The following is a 19,358-nucleotide window of genomic DNA, read 5'->3' as shown; positions in this document are numbered from 1 at the left end:
AGGTTTTCAGTGGGTTCCCAGGAACCTCAAACAAACAAAACATAGCTTTCTGATTTAGAGGTACATTTCTTGTTAAAGTTACAGAATACAAACTGTCAAGGTCTCAGGATAAATCCCTTCACATAAGTTGAGACTGTGTACTTCTAACAAACCATAAAAAAGCTATGTATGTGACAAATTTTCCTTACCTGGATAACCCTCAGTGATGTGACTTACACATATATGCATGTGCATATCAGTCAGTTCTGGAAATCTTGATGCCAGCTTGAAACATCATCTGAATTAAACTACTAGGCAGTATGTATTCCCAACTGGGTTGTGAGCAAAACCAGAGCATGTGTATGGGGATGACATTATGGATCTACAGTGAGAGAATGTAATACTTGATTCATGTTTGGCTTTGTGTATATTATAGCTTTTTGCATGTTAGAAACAAACTGGGAAAATTAATTAAATCTACTTTATATTTTCCTCATAGATTGTGATTGAAACCAACAGGAGACTTGAGAATTCATTACAACCTGGGGTAAAACACCCTGCTCAGCTAACTTCTGAGGTTTACTTACTCATTTGGGTCTTTGTGCCGGTAAACACATTCAAATATGTGAGCTCAGACTCAGAAGTTGCAGTGGTATCTGTACTCACCAGATAGTTTGAGTGAAGAGTTCAGCTGTCCAGCCCATCCATCCAGCTGTGTGCAGGTTTCTCCTGGAATGCCAGAATTTCTTATTGGTACAGGGAATGCCTGGGAGGGAGGAAATGGCAGAGTTGGCCCATGATTATTTTATTATAACTTTATTTATTTCAGTAGTGTATCAGAAATCAAATAATATTTTGGGGGTTTATTCCTTAAAATATGTACTCATTTCCCAGACTTTACCTACTCCAGGAGTCTTACATGAAATGATGCAGCTATCTAGCATTTTCAGTGATAAGACATGGTTAAAGAAACCTGTAGTAAGGGAATGCATTTGGTCTTGGTGGGTTGTGGTTGTGGGATAGCTGACTCAGCACATGAAGGCTTCCATTGTTCTGGCAGATGAGCGGAAGCTCAGTCAGCACATGTGGCTGAAATGTGCATTGGTGTCTTACAGTAATATATCCTGAGCTCTTTGAAGCGATACAGCTTTATCAAAACCACAGAAGAGCCATAAGGACAAAACCTGTTGCTATATTTTTAAAATCTCTGTATTGTGTGCTGTATTTCACAATTTTTAGGAGTCACAATGGAATTGGCTTAAAATAACTAAATGTGGAATGTCATTTGTAATGAAACCAGGAGCTGCAAACTTCTGAATGGAAAGCTGAATCATGGGGAAAGTGTTTTTTCAGATTGTTAGAGACAGTATTTGAATCTTATTTAAAAGGTGGTTTATTACCGTTTTGCAGCTTTTGCTATAATTGAAAGACAGTATGACTTAGCCAGAAAAATATAAAAGCAGAAGAGCGAAAGAGTCCATGTCATTGCCAAAGATACACTTGATGTGTCAATAAGCCCTGAGAAGAGGGTAGGAAGGGGAGAAATAAGAAACAGTAAGTTAAAAGTAAGTGCAAGGGAACATTGCTGATAAAACTTTCCACTTGCAAGATAGCCGAGAAGGAATATCATCAACAGCACGACACAGCAAAATAAAAATCCTAGATAATTTAATAAAAAGGCAGATTTGTATGCACCGTATGAAATGACTGTACATGCAAATTATTACATTAGTAAGTTCCAGTGATATTCTCAATTCCACATTACACAGGAAACATCTTGGGAAGGACTGTGCTGCAGCTTGTAATCAAATGGAAGGTTGGTGACAAAAAGCAGTGTGGAGCGAGGGCCAGGCAGATTGCTGAGTGCACTTCTTAATCGGCTGTGAGGGACTGCTGTGGTTCTCAGCAGACTGCTGCAGTTCTCCCCCTGGGGTTTTGTCCAAGAGCACTGCAGCAGGGAGGTTATAATATGAGGGCAACATTACAGAAATTAAAATTTCTTCAGCTTGATTCTGGAAAAGAACAGGACAATATGGTATTTGTTTCCTCTTTTTGTTATCTACCTTTAAGATGCGTAAGGATATAGTAACAGCTTGGTCTGTGATTTTGGTGGATCCTTCTCAAATGAGTAGTTTTTACACATAGGTGCTCATCATATCTAAATAGCTTCATTGACTGTAGGTAAGTTTTTGACCCTACACCTGCTGAGAGATAAACCTGAACTGGTATTTTTTATTGTTAAGCTCTTTCCAGCAGAACTAAGAGTATTATGGGTTGGGGGCAGAATGGTTAACACTTAAAAGTTTTATTCTAACTGTTGATTTTTTTCAGTTTACTGAAATTAATGTTGCTTTGGAGTATTTGAACTACAGTAAAAATCCAGTCGAATCTATATACTGTCTATGGGGTTTGCAGCTGCATTCAGTTATGAGAAATTAGTGCTGTTAGAAATAGATCTATTAAGTAAATTGTGAAGAACTGAGAAGACTGGGTACTTTTCATGACTCTCCATACTGTGGAACTCGATATACTTTCCTAGTCTCCTACTGTTGCAACTGAAGTACACAAAGTATATATGCTTAGGGTGGTGGGACTATTTTTGTGTTGATAGTTAATCATGTGAACAAAGAGCTAGGCTTTTTTAAATTTTTTATTAAAAATGCTTTTTTATATTATTCTTTACTAGAGTGTTGTAGTAGGATAAAGTTAATATGGACGTCTTAACTAACATGCAGTCCCATGTAATAGACATTCATAGTATATCTATCTCCCATTGCACATGGGGAATTGATAAATCTTGTAATTGTTTTGATTTTAACTAGTCAAGTGAAAGTTGTCATGTTCTATTTGCAGTCTAGTTCTCCTCAACATTTTCTAGACTTTTGTTACTATGTAACTTACCCATTATTGGATGTAGAAATACTTAGTATTTAAACTTTTCTTTCCTGTTGTGAGGTAGTGCTTCTCCACAAAGGAAATGAGACATACTTTAAAATTAAGTGTCTTTCTTCCTATCTGAGTAACTTGGGTTAACTGTGTAAGTTTCAAGATCAAGGAACACTTCAAATATAACTTTTAATTGCATTTCAGAAAATACTTCTTAAACTTTGAGAGGGTTTTTTTCTCCTGAGACCTTTCAATGCTTGCCACAAGGAAGCAGTGGGAGGCTGGACAAAAGGGGTACAATTGTTCCATGGCCATATATCTGGTGCCAGGGGACATTAATCCCCATTTAATTCTCCCATCCTTCATGTCCTGTTGTTGGGGGGATTTTAAAAATAAACAGTCTTGCATCATTAATATTTTTATCCAGTTGTGTCATGGTGTCTGTACAGGTGTGTGACATCCCTGTGTGGTGGCTGCTGCTCTGTCCCCCAGTGCTGCCTCAGCAGCCTGGAGAGCGCAGCTAGTTGTCCCTCAGCTTGGTGACACTGAGAAGACCGAAAAATATGCCCTGCAGGGAGAAGAATGGGAGATATCCAACAGTTTCAGCCGCAAGCAAGACTTAATTTGATAACCTCAAGAGTTCCACCTCTGTCTGTCACTGCACACTGGGATCATCCCCATTTGTTTTGAGCTCGGTAATCTGCTTCTGCAGTTTGCCAGTTTGCTCTGCCTGTGTTCCATTCTTCCTGCTCCAATGTCACATAGCCAGAAAACCCTCTGTCACAAAATAGAATAAATATGTGGAACCTCTGATGTCTCTGTGTGGCAATTCCCCACTATGCACTGAGTTTCCCCTGTTGTTCATTTGCCACATTGTCCTTGTGAGTTTTTTGGATCCAACTATTCAGAAAAAGTGATCTCTTCAAAAGTCTGCCTGGATTGATCTGCAGATTCAGGTTGTGATTTTCTACTCATTTATAGAAAAATCTACTCTGTTGATCACTCAGCAGTGCATATTTGATCTTGGCCAAATGCAGACATTATGATCATGCTTGAATGGAATTAGTCAGAACCCATGGCAAAGTTCCTGACAGCTTTAAGTTTTGGGGTTTGGGTTTTGTTTTTTTTTCTGTCTGTTGGAAGATGAAAAATACTTAATCCAGCATAAAGTTTGCCAATCCAAAGTTTACTCATCAGTGTTTTTGGAAGTGTTTGAAGTGGCAGGATGATTTCAGTCTAGATTAATCTTTTGCATCAGATAGCCGTAATGTTTATGAATGGGCACCAGGACCCTAAAGCTAGATTGTGTTTATTGTTACACTAATTATGTATAGCCTTGGTTACCTGTGTTTCTTTTTCTTTGTGTTGCTTTCCCTCTGTACCTGGATTTTGTGCATACCTTTAGTATGTATCATGTTCCTTGGTGAGATAGAGCACACTTTTAGATGTACAGCATCAGTTTCTCTCCTGTAGCCCACTTCAGGTGTTGAAGGTAAAGCTATTTTTCTCTGTTACACCTGTCCTCATGCATTTAATTCCTGAGCAGGAAATGCCAATGTCACTTGTATCAAAGCATTTTAGCAGTTATAAATTTTGTGGCTGAAAAAGCAATCGTCTATAAGCTAAAGCCTACAGGAGAGGTTGGAAAGGGCACCACTGTTGAGTCGGTGCCCAGTGTTCTGGTGAGGAATTGTTCTCTTCTGTCTGCTACATGGGGAGTGAATTGCATGTTCTCTCTGGGCACTGGCATGCAGTGTCTTGCATTTTTTGTATTTGCTACTGGTTAACAGATAGCCAAAACACTTCAGTCTACACTCTTAATTCACTAACAGTACAAATAAGATGACCCAAAACGTTGTCATCTCTGTTTCCACTGAGTATCTGGAAACCACAAAGGAAGTAATCCCATTTCCTTTGGCATAAGCTGGATTTCATCTTTAGCATGGATGTGCAGCTCAGGGCAGTGGGCTCCTATGCACTTTTCATCAAGGGGACAGCCACTGCCAGTCAGGTCTTGCTGTTGTCTCTCCTCAGGGGGCTGATGCAGATCTTGCTTGGTGAGATGGTGTGGTTTTGTGCTTAATCTTTTATTTTATTTTGTATTGAGAAAAAAGAAGTTTGCTTATAGTTTAGCCAAAAGAAGTAACAAAGCTCACTCTTCACCACAGTATCTTTTCAGAAGCCAGTTAGTCAGGCTTGATTGAGTCTTTAGATAAGATGAAATACAGAGGATTCTTAACTGTTTTCCTTCAGTGGATCCAGGTGAATCACTTGTTGTATCTTGCATCATATGAAGGTGCTATAGAAGTCTGGGTTTTGCTTAAATAGGCACCTATGTTTTGGTGTCTTTTGGTTCTTAGACATAGTTGTATTAAAACATTATTACCTTTTGAATTCACATGACAGAGTACTGTCACAGTAGTTTCAATCTTCTTAATCTGATAAAGTAGAAACCATCTAGCCTATGACTTGAAATGGGAAGGAATGAGACAACTCAAGGAAATCCTAATGAGTGGTGAAAACTAAGTAATAAAGGAATAAAAAATGTGGATGTTTTAAAACAAAGGCCAAATAATGAATAGTGGTAATTACTGGCAGGCATATTCTTCACTTGCATTTTTTCAGTTGAATTTACGAAGACTTCTTGTTTACAGGGGAAAAACAGATAAATGAAACTTGTAGCAGTGAATGTGGGCAGAGGAGATCATTCCTGAGGAAAAAGCTTCAAAAGGCAATGGGATCTGCTGTAAAACTACCACCAGAGTGAACACAAAAGCAACAGGAGAGGCCAGTTCTCGGGTAATACAGTTGCAGCTATACCCTTAATGCAACTTCTTGCGAGACTTCATTCTGTGGTGGTATACTGTGAAGACTTTCAAAAATACTTAGAGCCACTAAACCTGAAGAAAGCTGAAATCAGAGGAGAATGAGTCGGAAAATGTTCCTCTTTAGAGTTAAAAGGCTGACTGCAGCCTCCTTTCTTCTTAATATTTTCTTGTCTCTCTCATCACTTTCCTTATCTCCAGATGGTTTCTTTTAATGGAAAGAGCTTTGTTGGAGGGGAAATGATGAGGCTATTTGTCTAAATTTGTGAAGGACACCTGTAAAACTGAAAGATCGTCTTTCTGATGATGTAAGCTTTAAGTTGTGGCTTTGAAGTATTTTCATTGCTACTGTTTTACAAACAGCCACAAATATCTTGCTAATATTTTCCATGATAACATGGAACAGTTCACAGGATTGAGTATTTTGGTTTGTTTTTTTTAAAGATCATATGCTTAGATAAGATGGTGTCAAATGCTGCTTACTGTTTATGCAATACAGATGTTATTCCCTGGCCCTTATTTTTTCCATTTACCTAAAATGGATATATAGTATTTTTGGAGAGACGGTTACTTGCACAAGCCAAACAAAATAGAAAAATAGAGAAGTTCTGGTTTTAGAAAGTTGAACATCCTGAGAAATGAATGCAGTTATTGTTCCTACTACATTACTAAATCTATCTTTTTTGGAAGGTGAGCAACACAGGGACCTTTTCATTTACACTGATGAATTCCATGCATTACCAAACGTTTTCATAACTGAACACTTAAGCCTAGCTTCCAGCTGTTTCCCAAATGCCAAAGTGCCCACTCCTCCTTTCTTCAAGGCTTGTTGTTATCATCTCCATTTAACAGATGAACTAAAGCAGGGATAACAGTGATGTAGCATGCCTGAAAGTCATGTTGACAGCAGAAGCCGGAATTCATTCACTGTTACTCTTGTTTCCTAATTCAGTGTCTTCACCACAAGACCACTCTTCTTCCCAGTCTGTAGAAGCATGTAGAAGATTTCAGAGTTCATCTAACGTCATACAGACATCACTATAACAATTGCATGCAACAGGTTTAGAAGCTAAGTAGTGTGAAATGACATGCTGGGGATGGCTCTTTGAGCCAGTTGCAGTCAGGGTGAGAAGGCACATCTGACTGACATGAGCATTTAATGTGGATTCAGCCGAGATGTGTGTATTATTTAAAACTGTGATAGGGTGTCAGTCAGAAAGAGGGAGCTGGAAAAACTCCCAAGCAGGCAGGATCTCCTCAGAGAAAGGGCAAGAAATAATTATTTAGAAATAACGTTGTTCACACTCAGTGTTAGAGAAATGCAATTCTAATGCTACCACCAAATAGTGGAGGTACTATACAACTGTAAGCAGTGCATAAATGAGGAACACTCTGCCTTGCTCTTGCCCTCAGTTGATCTATGAAATAAAAGCAGACTCAGTTCTGTACTTCAGATGATAATACTTCTAGTGTTCTTTTAAGGTGCCTAGTTTAAATCCCTGAGAACAGATGTTGTTATTCATGTTATACATCATGAACAGTAGCAGCAGTGACAATTTCTCTCTCTATTATGCCAATACACCTTTGGAGACACCACCAGAGTGAGCGTTGGTCATATTAGTCATTTATGGAGCTTATGTCTAAGAACACCTGTGCAATCAAACTGTCCATGGCCACTGATGTAATGACAGAAGGAGCTGTTGGCCATCCCTGTGAATCACCTCTACTTTAACCTGTGAAAAGCTATTAGAAAATTGAACTCTGTTCTCCTTTTATGAAAATGTGAAATGTATTTGATATGAGTTTAATTCCAGAAACGGTTGTGTAGGTTTTAAGTTGATTAAAAAGCAGATCCAGGCAGACTTTGGGCTCTCCAGCCATGAGGAGGTCACCATAAGTAAGTTGCATGCTGGTTTATTAGCTCATACATGGTTAGTGGCTCCCTCAAAAATGTTGCTCAGGGAAAGGATTTCAAATTCTCACATCAGTTTCTTTCTCTGATTAGCTGTGTGTCTTTGAGCAAGCTAACGAAACTGGTCAAGATGCAATTTTGCAGGTGAGTAAACAAGTATTTAGCTAGTGTGCGCTAACATCCAGTGGCAGCAATTTCCCTAGTTGCACCACCACCAGCTGAGCTGACCCAGGCCAGGCCAGAGCTGGGTATGCACTGCCACGCACCACCTCATGCATCCGCCACAGTCAGGTACCTCCATTCTCAGTGATGAGTTGGCAGAGGTATCATACTTCACTGGTGCAGCCCTTTGTTTCATGCCCCCTTTTCTGGGTAGGTGTTACTGTTCTGCATCAGCATGCTAGTTTGTTGGTTTATGTTTCTCTGTTCCTCAGGAGGAAGTGGGTGCAAGTGTCATGCTTAGGTATTGCGGATGCGACAGGTATGACCTAAAAAGAGCTGGGTTTGTGTTGCCCCCTCAGCCCACCATGGCCCATTATGCACCCAGCATTGGGTGAAACAACTCTCTGCCTCATTTGCTTTGTATGAACCGACCCAGGGCTGCAGGATCATGCAGTCTGGGGCAGGGTCCAAAACTGCTCCTTTTCTGCCACTGTGAGCCGTGACATTGGCTCTGCTTCTCCCCAGTGTGTGTGTGTGTGTGACTATTTTGCTCCTGTGGTCGTTTAATAACTGTGGACGAGTGGAACAGTGTCAGCTCTAAACCTGGAGATTATTTCATTGGCCCTGGAATATTCAACATGCAAGTGCAAGCACATGCAGGATACTGTCCCAGTGAGGTGACTGTCTCGGTGAGAGTGTCTTTGGGCAGAGTGAAGAGCTGAATTTGGCACTTTCACATCTAACTTTGAAGAGCTGAATGTTATTAGGAAGAAGTGCTGAACAGAGCCTTATGTTTTTCTTTTACGATTTTGCAGATAGAGTTCTTCATTTTGTTTCTGTGAGGTGATGGAAAATAAAGGGCTTTTTGCTTTAGACCCAATGAATTATTTCCTGTGAAATCCAAGCTTCCTCCCCCCAGTTCTGTGCCCTTCCTCCAAACTGAGGCCAGTGAGAGTGAGTTGTTTTCAGGCAGCCCTACAGCCACTGGGGAGGCGAGGTGTTCGCAGGCAGGGTGTTTGCAAGCGAGGTGTTCACAGGCAGTCCAGCCAGAGTGCCAGCAGGAGTTAGCACCTTCCCTGGCCGGGTGGCAGGTAGTGTCCCTTGGCCTGCCAGCAGCATGTGTACTGCTGACCGCTGCCATACCGCTGCTGATTCTCGCCTTCGAGCGCGTATTTCTGCAAGTGGAGCTACTGGTGTGTGATGTCAGATGCCATTGGGTGACGTCCACGGGGAGCCCGACTGGAGGTGTAACATTTCGCAGTGGTTTCAAACAGGTGATGTTTGGCTCGATCCGTCAGCGTTAAGCGAGACTTGGATGCCAGCGTATTCCCAGAAAGCGACGTGGACCACGTGGGATTTTTTCATTTTTTGTAATAGTTGCGACTCCTGCCTTTCGCGCTGAACTGCGCGGAAGCACCGCGCGGTGCGGCGCAGGCGGCTGCCCGCGTTGCCCGCCGGCCGTGCTGCCGCAGGGCCAGCCCGCTCCCTTCGCGCCTCCCGGGACGGCGGCCGCAGCCCGGCGCGGGGCGCCGCGGCGGAGGCGGAGCGCGGTGGAGGCGGAGGCGGGACGCGGCCCCGGCCCCGGCCCTTCCTTTCCCTTCCCGCCCGGCAGCGCCGCAGCAGCAGCCGGCGCCGCCGCGGGGAGCCTGCCCGGCGCGGCGAGCTCACGGTCCCGCCGGCTGGCGCTCGGGCGCGGCAGCGGGGAAGGTTTCGGGGGCCGAGCGGGCTGGCTCCCCTCCCGGCGCATGAGGCGGCGGGAGCGGCGGGCGGCAGCCGGGCGGCAGTGGGGCGAGGCGGAGAGGAGCGGCCGCAGCCGGAGATCGCCGCCGGCCGCCGCGCCGGAGCCGGAGATCGTAGGATGTCACCATTGTTCAGCTGGGTGGCTAAGGTAGGCGGCACCGCGTCCGCCGTCCGCCGCGCTCGGGGAGGAAAGTCCAGCCTAAGAGTTTGCAGACGTTCGCGTGTAATTTTAAGGCAAGTCAGCCGCCGCTGGGAAGGGAGCAGAGCCCCGCTGTATTGTTCAGCCGGGGAAAAGGAGACGCGCTCAAAGTGACCAGGGAAGGCAAACGGATAAACTCCTGGCTTGGCTTGAGGGGTTAAACGCGAAGCTGCAGTTCTGGCCGGCTGCTCTGCCTTGCTCCGGATCGGTGGAAGGGGAGAGCGGTAATTAAAACTGCACAGAAGGTGTGGGCTTACTGCCTGCTGGAGTCTGACGCTTCTTGTGTGCTCTGGGGAGTGTGTAACAGCACTCCCACTGTTTGTTTTGGACTTTTTTCCTGGGTTTTGTCATACTCTGAATTTATGAAGAACAGTAACTTAGCTTTTAATGGGAGACCTGTCTAAGTTTGACAATGCGTGTGTCATGTGCTGGCTGCTACATCTGTGTCTAGGACTTCAGTAGGATTTTCCACTGTAACTGTGAAACCACATATGGATGCAAAGCAATAGAGATGGTTAAAGAAATCTAGAATATAGTTTTGAGCTGATGTTTAAAAAAAAATTCCCCAAAGTAACAGTCATTCTGAATTTAAAATGAGCTGTGCATGATATTCTGTTGTGAGGCAAAGTAGAAAGTGTAGAAAATGACAGACAAGTAGATGAAACGGCTGTTTGACAGGCAAGAACTGGAGGAATTAGCTGGGAAAAAAACTTTATCTTGAAGTGTAACAGGCAGCCTAGCCTGCTAGGTAAACCACATAAAGTCTGGTTCTCCCTTTTGTTTTGCCAGGTGTAAATGGTCAGCTGCTTAATCACTGTTATGCCTCTCTCTCCCTGAATCGGTAATGGGTGAAATACCTACTGTGGGAAGATAGTGAAAGGGAAGTGCTTGATGTGTGACTCTGTTGCGTTCATTCAGAATCTCAGATAGGATTTGCTTTATCCTGTTTCAAAAGGAGCTTGCTTAATTTTAGCCATGCCCTGGAAAAATAAAAATGTATCCTTTCCTCTTTCCACTTGGCTTATTTTGTCTGTCTGAAGACCTACCAGGTAGAGCACTTGTTAAGGTAGTTCCCTCTTCTGGCATCACTGTGGCTCTGTCTTGTGGGTGACATAAGGCCTGATTTGCTGTATTATCCAAGGGAATGATACCAGCTGATTTCCATGCCAGCTCTTACAAACAGGTCAGTCTCTTATACAGGTGGCTGCTGTCAAAAATGAGTGATGCTATTGAGTAAATACTTCAGGGATGCCACCAAGGGGTCCCCTGTTTCTCCCTCTTGTTATTCACTTGTCAACTGGACAAAGCAGCTAGTCAGAGAGGAGTTAGTCTTGGAGGAGGTACAAGGTAGAACTCGTAGCACAGAAGGTTGGCTGCGTTTTTAGAGAGCATAACAGAAGCTCTTGCAGAAACACACTTATAGCAGCTTTCAGGAGTGCCTTCTGGGCTTTCAGAACTAATTATTGCAATGCTGGTTCCTTGCAAGTGTTTAGTTTTATTATTTTAATGGCCATTAATGATCAGCACTAATTTGGGAGGGAAAGCAAAGCAGTGTATTTTGAAATATAAAATGAGGCTTGTTAACAGGGAAAGTTTTCCTGCCTGCCAAAATCTGATCAGTAAAAACATAGGAACTACTGCTGTAGGCTTTCAACACAAATGCGAGCCTTTCCAGTTTTTCTAAGATGGTGGCCCATTCCAGAATGGGGAATGACTGCAGGATATGGTGGGGAGGAGACTACCTCCCTCAAAACAAAGCTATCCCCCTGCGTCTATTACTTAAAAATGTGTAACACTCCCACTCCCCATCCAGTAGTGAGTGCTTAGTGTCAGCATGCAAGTCCCCAGGCCTGCAGATACAAGTGAAGTAGTTTACTCCCATATGCTATAAAATTGGTCCCTAATGTTTGTATAAACATTACCTTTTAATATGTCTTCATTACAGGTTTTTATGTGCTGTTTTACCCAGCTTGTCTTCTACCTACACGCAGGCTCCTTGGGGATGAGTTTTGCAGTGCTGCCAGGCCAGGTCGTGGGGCCCGTTCTGGGCTGGAGGATAAAGTCCTGCTTGAGTCCTACGTGGGCTGGTGTTGCCCACATTGGCCATATGGATGCTGTGTAAACCACTTGAGTTATGACTCGTTGCATAATGAATTCTTAAGTACTGACTTGTTTTAGTGTCTTAAAACTATTTAAATAAAAAAGAACAGTTATACCTGTTTTTCCTGCACAGTTTTATGCAGTCAGACAACTGACTTCAGGGAAACCTTTGACTAAGCACTTTAAAACATGGTTTGTTGAAAGTGTAAACTAACTTTGCACTGTTGTGGGTAGACAATACAGTCACTTTCTTAGATATATATACTTCAATCTATATTCAGTTTAGTTCACTGCAATAACTGTTACTAAAGATCATTTTGAGGTCAAAAAACATCAAAGGTTTCAGTCTGCAAATAAAAAATAGAATAGCAGATTCTTACTGATTTATGGTGTACTTGCACACCTTTAATTGATTAGTAGGAAACAATAGTACAGTGATAGTTAATAGTAGTTTTCTGTTTCCATCAAATATCAATACAGCTTTGGTTTAATTAAATCAAATCCCAAATACAATTTTAGTGTTAGTTGTCTACAGTAGACTTCATTTTATAATGTAAGTGTCTATTCAGAAGCTGCTTGATAGGAACCAGTACTAAAGAACTGATTGCTAAAGAAATAGAAAGTGAGAAACAGTTCTTAGTTTCTTAGTGTAAATAAATTGTATAAATAGAGGATTTGAGTAAATGTGTCCTCAGATTCTCAGCTAGTTAAGGAATTTATACGTAGTGTGTCTTTCTAGTTACAAAAAATGAGTACAATATATAATACAAAAGTTATGTTTAGCTTCAGCTTATTTTGTCGAAAGGATTAAAACCAACAAGGAGCCAGTAAAGAAAACAACTAAGATAAAATGCAAAGCAAGGTTACACTATTTAAATCAAGGTTTCTTCTATAATGATTTTGCTGGTATGGATCAATCAACCTTGGTCAACTGCCTCCAACCTGCAGGACAGCAGGTAGGAAGGAGATGCTCCCACTTCCCTCTTGAGGGGAACCGAGAGCAGAAAAGTTTCTCACTGCAGCCCGAGGAACCTCCAAGAATGGACCACCAGCAGTGGCAGAAAAGGATGGGTTTACAATGTAGCTGTTGCCAGCTAGCTTGGCTAATTTTGGACCTTGAACTGAGAAACTGTTAGAATTTATTCCGCTCTGAAGATCATATTTTAGGGTGTGTTCACAATAGACACCTGAAATTCCCAATAGCAGAGGAAGAAGTGGGTTGGGTGTTTTTCACCCCCCACCCCCTGAGGACTGTAGTGATGGGACAAGGGGTGATGGCTTTAAGATGGTAGATTTAAATTAGATACTAGAAAGAAATTCTTCACTATGAGTGTGGTGAGACACTGGAACAGCTTGCCCAGATGCCCCATCCCTGGAAGTGTTCAAGGCCAGGCTGGATAGGAATTTGAGCACCCTGGCCTACTGGAAGGTGTCCCTGCCCATGGCAGGAGAGCTGGAACTAGATGATCCTTAAGGTCCCTTCCAACTCAGCCCATTCTGTGACTCTATGACTGCTGAGTCAGAATTGCCTGTGAGCTTTTTTTCAGTTTGGGAAGCTCTCAAGGCACAAAAAAGAAAGTTTCTACATACGTTATTCAGTGCAGCAAGGCTTGGTTACTTGGCTTGTGCTGTAAAATGATACTGAAGTAGTAATTATAAAAATTGGAAATGCCACTTTTTTTTCTAGGAATCCTAATATAGCTTAATATACTATTATAATTTATCTTGCTCTATTTTGCTGTTATTTCTATTTTCTAAATAATAGAGTGCCTAGTAGACCTCTGTAGGAGAATTCATGAGAGTAACAATCCATGGCTGAGTTTAGGCCAGAAGCTACAAGGGAAATTAACTTGCCTTCTGGAAGAAAATGAAAAGGAATGAGAGACTGAAAATCGGGAAGCCCAAGAAAACTCCCCCTTCTTTTTTTCCTTTTTAACAGTGTTCTGAAAGGGTGATCTTTGCTTTTTTGCTGGTCTGTTTCAGGGTATATCATAATCCTTCATGAGGTTGTTTTGTTCCAGCTATACTGATATGCCTCTTTTCTTTATTCCCTAGTTTCCAGCAGAGTTGAGCACCCTTGATTATCTTTAATCCCTCAGTGAATGACTTGCGTTTTAGCCAAACAAATTGAGTTTTGATCTCTTAAGGAGCCCTCATAACCAGGCGTTTTAACACTGTCTAAATCCCAATAAACTTAGAAGTTTATTAAGCCTGTCTTACTTTTGAGTCCTACTTAGACTTACTACTAAGATGATATATTATTTAGGAAGATGAATAAAGGGTGATGGTGTCCTATGGGGTACAACCCATGTTTGTGCTGGTGCATTTACCCCGATAACCCTTTTCATAAATGAATTTGAATTCTTGGATACTGTATCAAGAATCAGAAAGGTAATAGAGAACTAGTGTCAGGGAAGAATTGGGAATGACTGGGGAGGGAGAACTCAAATGCTGCAGTTTTGCTTGTGGAAGAATCTCCTTGAAGCCATTGATGCTGTGGGCAGGGCTGGAGGGACAGACCCTCGTTTGTCTCCCAGCCTGGATGCCAGCAACACAGCAAAGAGAAAGTTTAGATTTTTGCTGGAGCTGGGTTTTGGTGCATGAGTTCGCGCAGTGCCCCTGTCAGAGAACACTATGTTGCTCCTTAGTGTGTTTCTCCTGGTCAGTTTATGCTGGGGGGAAAGCGTTGTTACCAGTTGACAGCTTTTACATAAATGTATATTGTTACAAAGCGCCAAGCAGTTGAAGTGCACTGTTTTCTGTATGCCAGTCACTCCCCACTTTCCCCCACGGGGGTCTGGGCAATGACCCAGGAATACGCACTCAGCATTTGAAATGAAGTCAGTCGTGTGGTGAAACCCCTCTGTTACTCAGCAGTTACGTTCCCTTTGGAGCTGTTCACTTTTATTCTTCGTCCTTCCATTTCTTTTTCTGCATGCCAGGCCTGAATTGCACCCACTTTGCTTAGACGTCTCTGATGCGATGGGAGAGGGCCAGAATACGATCCGGCTTACATGGCTTTTATGTGGCTGTGCAGATGTAGTAGGGCAGTGTCCTCTGCATTTGTAAGGTACATTATGGGTGCCCTAATAAGGAGTAGGGCTTTCCATAGTAAAATTCCTGGCCATGTAGATTGCAGCTTACCAAGGTTTTTCTCTTGAATCATTTATGCTTGTCTGAATTAATTTCTTATGAGTATCTACTTTCAGGTTCATATTGACCTTCAGATTTAACGAGCCAAGCCCAGTGAGGTAGCTGAGCTTGCTGTTTTGTACAGGTCCTGCCCTCTGCAATTCAAAACAGAACTTTCAGGCTCCAGTCAAAAACTGCTTTCCTTTGCTGAAAAACCACTGTTTTCATGTGGTTAACATATTTTGTATCAAACAATATAAAAATATTAGTAAATCCTGAAGGATCAGAGAAAACTCTAGGTCCCATCAGAGATGGGTGGTGGTGCAACTAAGGGTTTGTTTGGGGTTTTGCCATACATATATATATATAGACACACACACATGCAGCACTGCAGTTTGACTTTATTTGCTTTACATTTTATGATTTAAAATACTGTTTCACATCATAGCACACACAGACACACACGACACTGCAGTTTAACTTTATTTGCTTTACATTTGATGATTTAAAACACTGTTTCACATCATAGCCTGCTTTTTTGGAAGACTGCTATAATGAAGCAGTCTTTTATGTGCACTGGAGTTGTTTCTGAGAACACAAAAGCAGCGGTTTGGGCTCTGGGTTCCCCAAGTAGAAGTATCTTTAAGGGAAAAGTTGGGCAAAGCACCTCTTTCCTCAGAGATCAGCTCACAGAGCTGCAAGGCAATTCGCTTGTAATTTCCCATCATCCTGAACATAGAAGCTGCAACATTTCTGAGAAACCTCTGCTTTAAGGAGATGTTGGAACATTTTTGCTGTGCCAGCTAATAAATACCTAAGATTTTAAAACAAAATAGTTTAAAAGACTTCTTAAAGTTGAAGGAGCTGTGGTTGTGTATGGTGTACAGAGGTTGACTAGTGACTTGGCAAGTAAACCTTCAATAGAAACACTGTTAATGGAATTGCAGTTTGGCTATACTTTTTATTATTATTATTATTATTATTATTATTATAAGCCTTTACAGCTCAGCTCTTCAAGCTGAAGTACTCATGGATGGCAATGACTGAGGAAAAAAATATCTCAGCCTCAGTTCTGTTAGTTTTTTACATATCAGTAAAGATATACAAAATATGTCAAGAGATGTGCCCAAATAGGAGCTTGCTTACTAATTTGTATGGGGATGTGAGGCAGTAGAGCTGGGAAAAGGAGCTGTAACTTTGAGAGCAGAAGCTGAGGCAAAGAATGATGTTAACCACAGTGTATTGGTCTTATCACTGATATTATTTGTACTTAGTTCTATCTGAATTGTTTTCAGTTAGTCTTACTTTTAAACCAAATTACAATAGCAAATCCTGAGATGAATTAATGCATAGATAAAAAATTCTAATAAGAGAGATTTAAAGTAAAATCTTTCTGAAAAACACGGTTTGCTTACTGAAAAGCAAGGGGGAGGGTTCAGACACCTTTACCCTGTCAAGGTGGACTAGAGCATTAACAGCTGGGTTTCTGCTACCACTTTTCTCTTGTCTCTGCAAGCTCCCAAAAAGCGAGGCCAATATTCCCAGATCAGCTGGTGAGGTATGTGAAAGCTGCAGTTATTAGTCTGGATGAAATCGCGTGTAGGTTGCATCTCCATTAGTAAGTAGCATACAGCAACAGGTAGTTCAAGGGAAGTGGCTGGTGCTGAGGTCAGGTTGTATACCTCATTCAGGAAAGTGGGTTTTACTTTGAACTAGCCCTAATTTGGTGCTGTGAACTGAATGCCTTTTTGCAGTGAAATGCACCACAAAAGGAAGGCTTAGTTTTATTTAAATGGATGTCAGTTCAGGCACCTTAAGACAGCTCCACAATGTGGTCCGTTGCACAAGAAGTGGATTGGGAGAATCTACTCTCAGACATGCTCCTGGTCCAAATTAAAATACTGAAGTAGTCACACCTGTATAATACTTGGAGAATCCACTTAGAGAAACTGGACAAACAGCATACAGCTTTCCAGTAGATGCCCCTGATGCAAGGGATGGGGGACCCATCAGAGAATTTTTGTTTTATTGGGATCTTGACCTTTTGGCTACTGTTTTGCAAGAATTTCAGGCCTGAAGAAGTTGTCCAGAGTTTCTGTAACCTAGACGTCTGACTGTCACTGGCTGAAGAGAGGGCAAAATCATGTATTGCCTTCTGTTCTCAGGGCAGTGTGCGTGTAAGCACACGTGTTGATGGTCACATTTGAAAAACAAAAATTAATCTTGGCTGAAATACCTGGCAGCTTCTTCCCAACTCAAAAGTTGCTGGCTTTGGACATGAGAATGCTTCTCTTTGTGCCTTTACATCATCATCACTGTAATCAAAAACTTAAATTTTTTCCAGAGGGAACATTTGATATGCAGTAACCAAACAGGATTTTCAGATGCAGATGTCCTGTGAAATTGCAGGTTTGGGGAGAAGAGACTACTTGCACGGAGTTACACATTCACCCCCCCAGGTACTGAAAATGGCAAAGCTGAGCTAAGCTAAACAACCCCTTTCTTTTTCAGTCAAGCATTTTTTGGGTTTTGTGTGTTTATTTCAAGGAGATCTGTAACCAAATATTTTACTTTTATTAGATCTTAACAGTTTTCTTTCTGTGTTTACTGGACCATTGGTCTGCTGCTATAGTACCAGTGAGGTGAGCTCACTGAAGCCGTTGTCATGGAAATTTGGACGGTTAACACTAAATGTTTCATGCTGGTTTTGTTTCTTTGGACCTTTTTATAGCTTCCAATCAACTCAGATGCAAGCTATGGATAAGGAGATTTGTAGAAGTGCTGTGGAATTTCAGATGGCTATGTACAAGAGGGCTGTCTTTAAAACTCTAGTGGTAATTACCGGAACTCAAACCAAAGATATGTGCTGGAATTTCAGATTTTGGGTGAGTCCTGCTGGAATATAACCTGTAGGTTTTATCATTCTGTGGAAGCGATTGCCATTTCCATTTGACATACAGTCATCAGAGGCTGACTTTTGTAGGCTTACGAAAAATGATCTTTCACATATGAACACAGTTCATGGAGCTGATGCAGTGGGGTTTTTTTATAAAGTGCAGAATCATATACAGAATTATTTTTTTTATAGCTTGTTATAATTCATACAGCATTTTTTCTTTTGTATTTCCAAAGATTTGATAATGCTTTCACGTATGTTTAAAAAACAACACAAAATGGCCCGGTCCACTTGTATATGAGGTGTGGCCAAAATACCAGCAGTCCCTAGTGCTGACATAATTTTTTGGGGAAAGAAGTTGGCATTAAAAGGAGTCTTTCCTTGAAATCTTTTTTCCTTCTTTTATTACTACTTCCCTTCAGCTAGTCTGTTAGTATGTCCCATAGTGCATCATCCTTGTATCCCCCTCCAGCTTCTCATGGAGATCCTCTAAGTCTGTGACATCTGTGTTTTAGAAATGTTGAATACTCACCACTCCCTTTTGGGTTTCCTCAGTGACTAAGTGTTTAAATATAGAATATTTTGGAAATATTGTGAAGGTCAGAATTCAATCACTCTGAAAGGGGTGTGACAGCATGAACTGTCCAGCTTCACTGCAATTCAGTGTTTGGTAGTTGTCCATCTAATTTACCATTTTCTAAAGAAACCTAGCCTTGGGGACAGTGGAAGAACAAAAAAGAATAATGGAAAATTTACTGTTGGAAGAGACTGGATAGGCTTAAAATAGCAATTTCATTACTCTGAAAAGAGAACAGATTCTGAATTTTTGTGTGTGAATAAAGTACAATGTGGATCAAATTTTGTATCTGTTAGGTGGTAATGCAAATAAACGGTAGGAGCTTAGGAAATGTTCTTGATTATGGGCTAATGTGTATTATTGAAAGTCTTTGTATATGCTCTTACTGGTATCTTTTTTGATTGGTTACAGTTCTCCACATAGTGTACAATCATGCAGACACTTTGTTTGGGAGGGCAGTGAGACTAGCTCTGGTGATTTCCAGTTTTTTGTTTCCCATCAGTACAGCTAGCTTGCTCTGACCGTACTGATGGAAGAACATCATTACTATTTTAGCAAATATCTTTAGAATCTTGAAAATATCTTCCATTTTCAATTAGTCTGGTACTCTGTCTTTTCCATGCTGTGATTATAATGAATTTTTTTTTTTTTTTTTTTTTTAATCCTGCATTGCTTTCTGGCATAGGAAAGCAAATTAATTTCTTCTTCTGTTGTTCATCAATTGCATCATTAGTATTTTCAAACTCCTTTCAGGCATTATGTGGGACTTGGATAGTGGTTGCTGTTATGGCATATATTTAAATAAACCAGATTATGCAAGTAAATGATCTGACTGCAGCTTTAAAGAAATGTTGGTAATAGTGTAGTATGGCTAATAGAGAAAGAACAGAAGGATGAATTTCAGCTGTTACTGTTTAGTTATAGGGTTTTCCTAGATGAGCATTGTTTCT

The 19,358-nt window shown here is 41.4% G+C and overlaps 1 protein-coding gene across 11 annotated transcripts in view; it reads left to right on the top strand.

Moving 5' to 3' along the window:
• The window catches only part of TBC1D1 (TBC1 domain family member 1), a 113,619-nt gene that overhangs the window by 21,518 nt on the left and 72,743 nt on the right, over nucleotides 1–19,358 (top strand). The window contains exon 1 of one of the 11 annotated variants that reach the window (XM_040587693.1): nucleotides 9,208–9,652. The exons of the other annotated variants lie outside the window; for them this stretch is intronic. Within the exon in view, the coding sequence (XP_040443627.1) occupies nucleotides 9,623–9,652 (30 nt within the window). The 5' untranslated portion in view covers nucleotides 9,208–9,622. Of the gene's footprint in view, nucleotides 1–9,207; nucleotides 9,653–19,358 lie in introns of those variants that run through there. 11 annotated transcript variants of the gene reach the window in all.

Source organism: Falco naumanni, chromosome 1 (genome assembly GCF_017639655.2).
Source record: "Falco naumanni isolate bFalNau1 chromosome 1, bFalNau1.pat, whole genome shotgun sequence".
Lineage (NCBI taxonomy): Eukaryota > Metazoa > Chordata > Aves > Falconiformes > Falconidae > Falco > Falco naumanni.
Note: the sequence above shows the minus strand (reverse complement) of the source record. Positions and strands in the feature narration are given on the sequence as shown.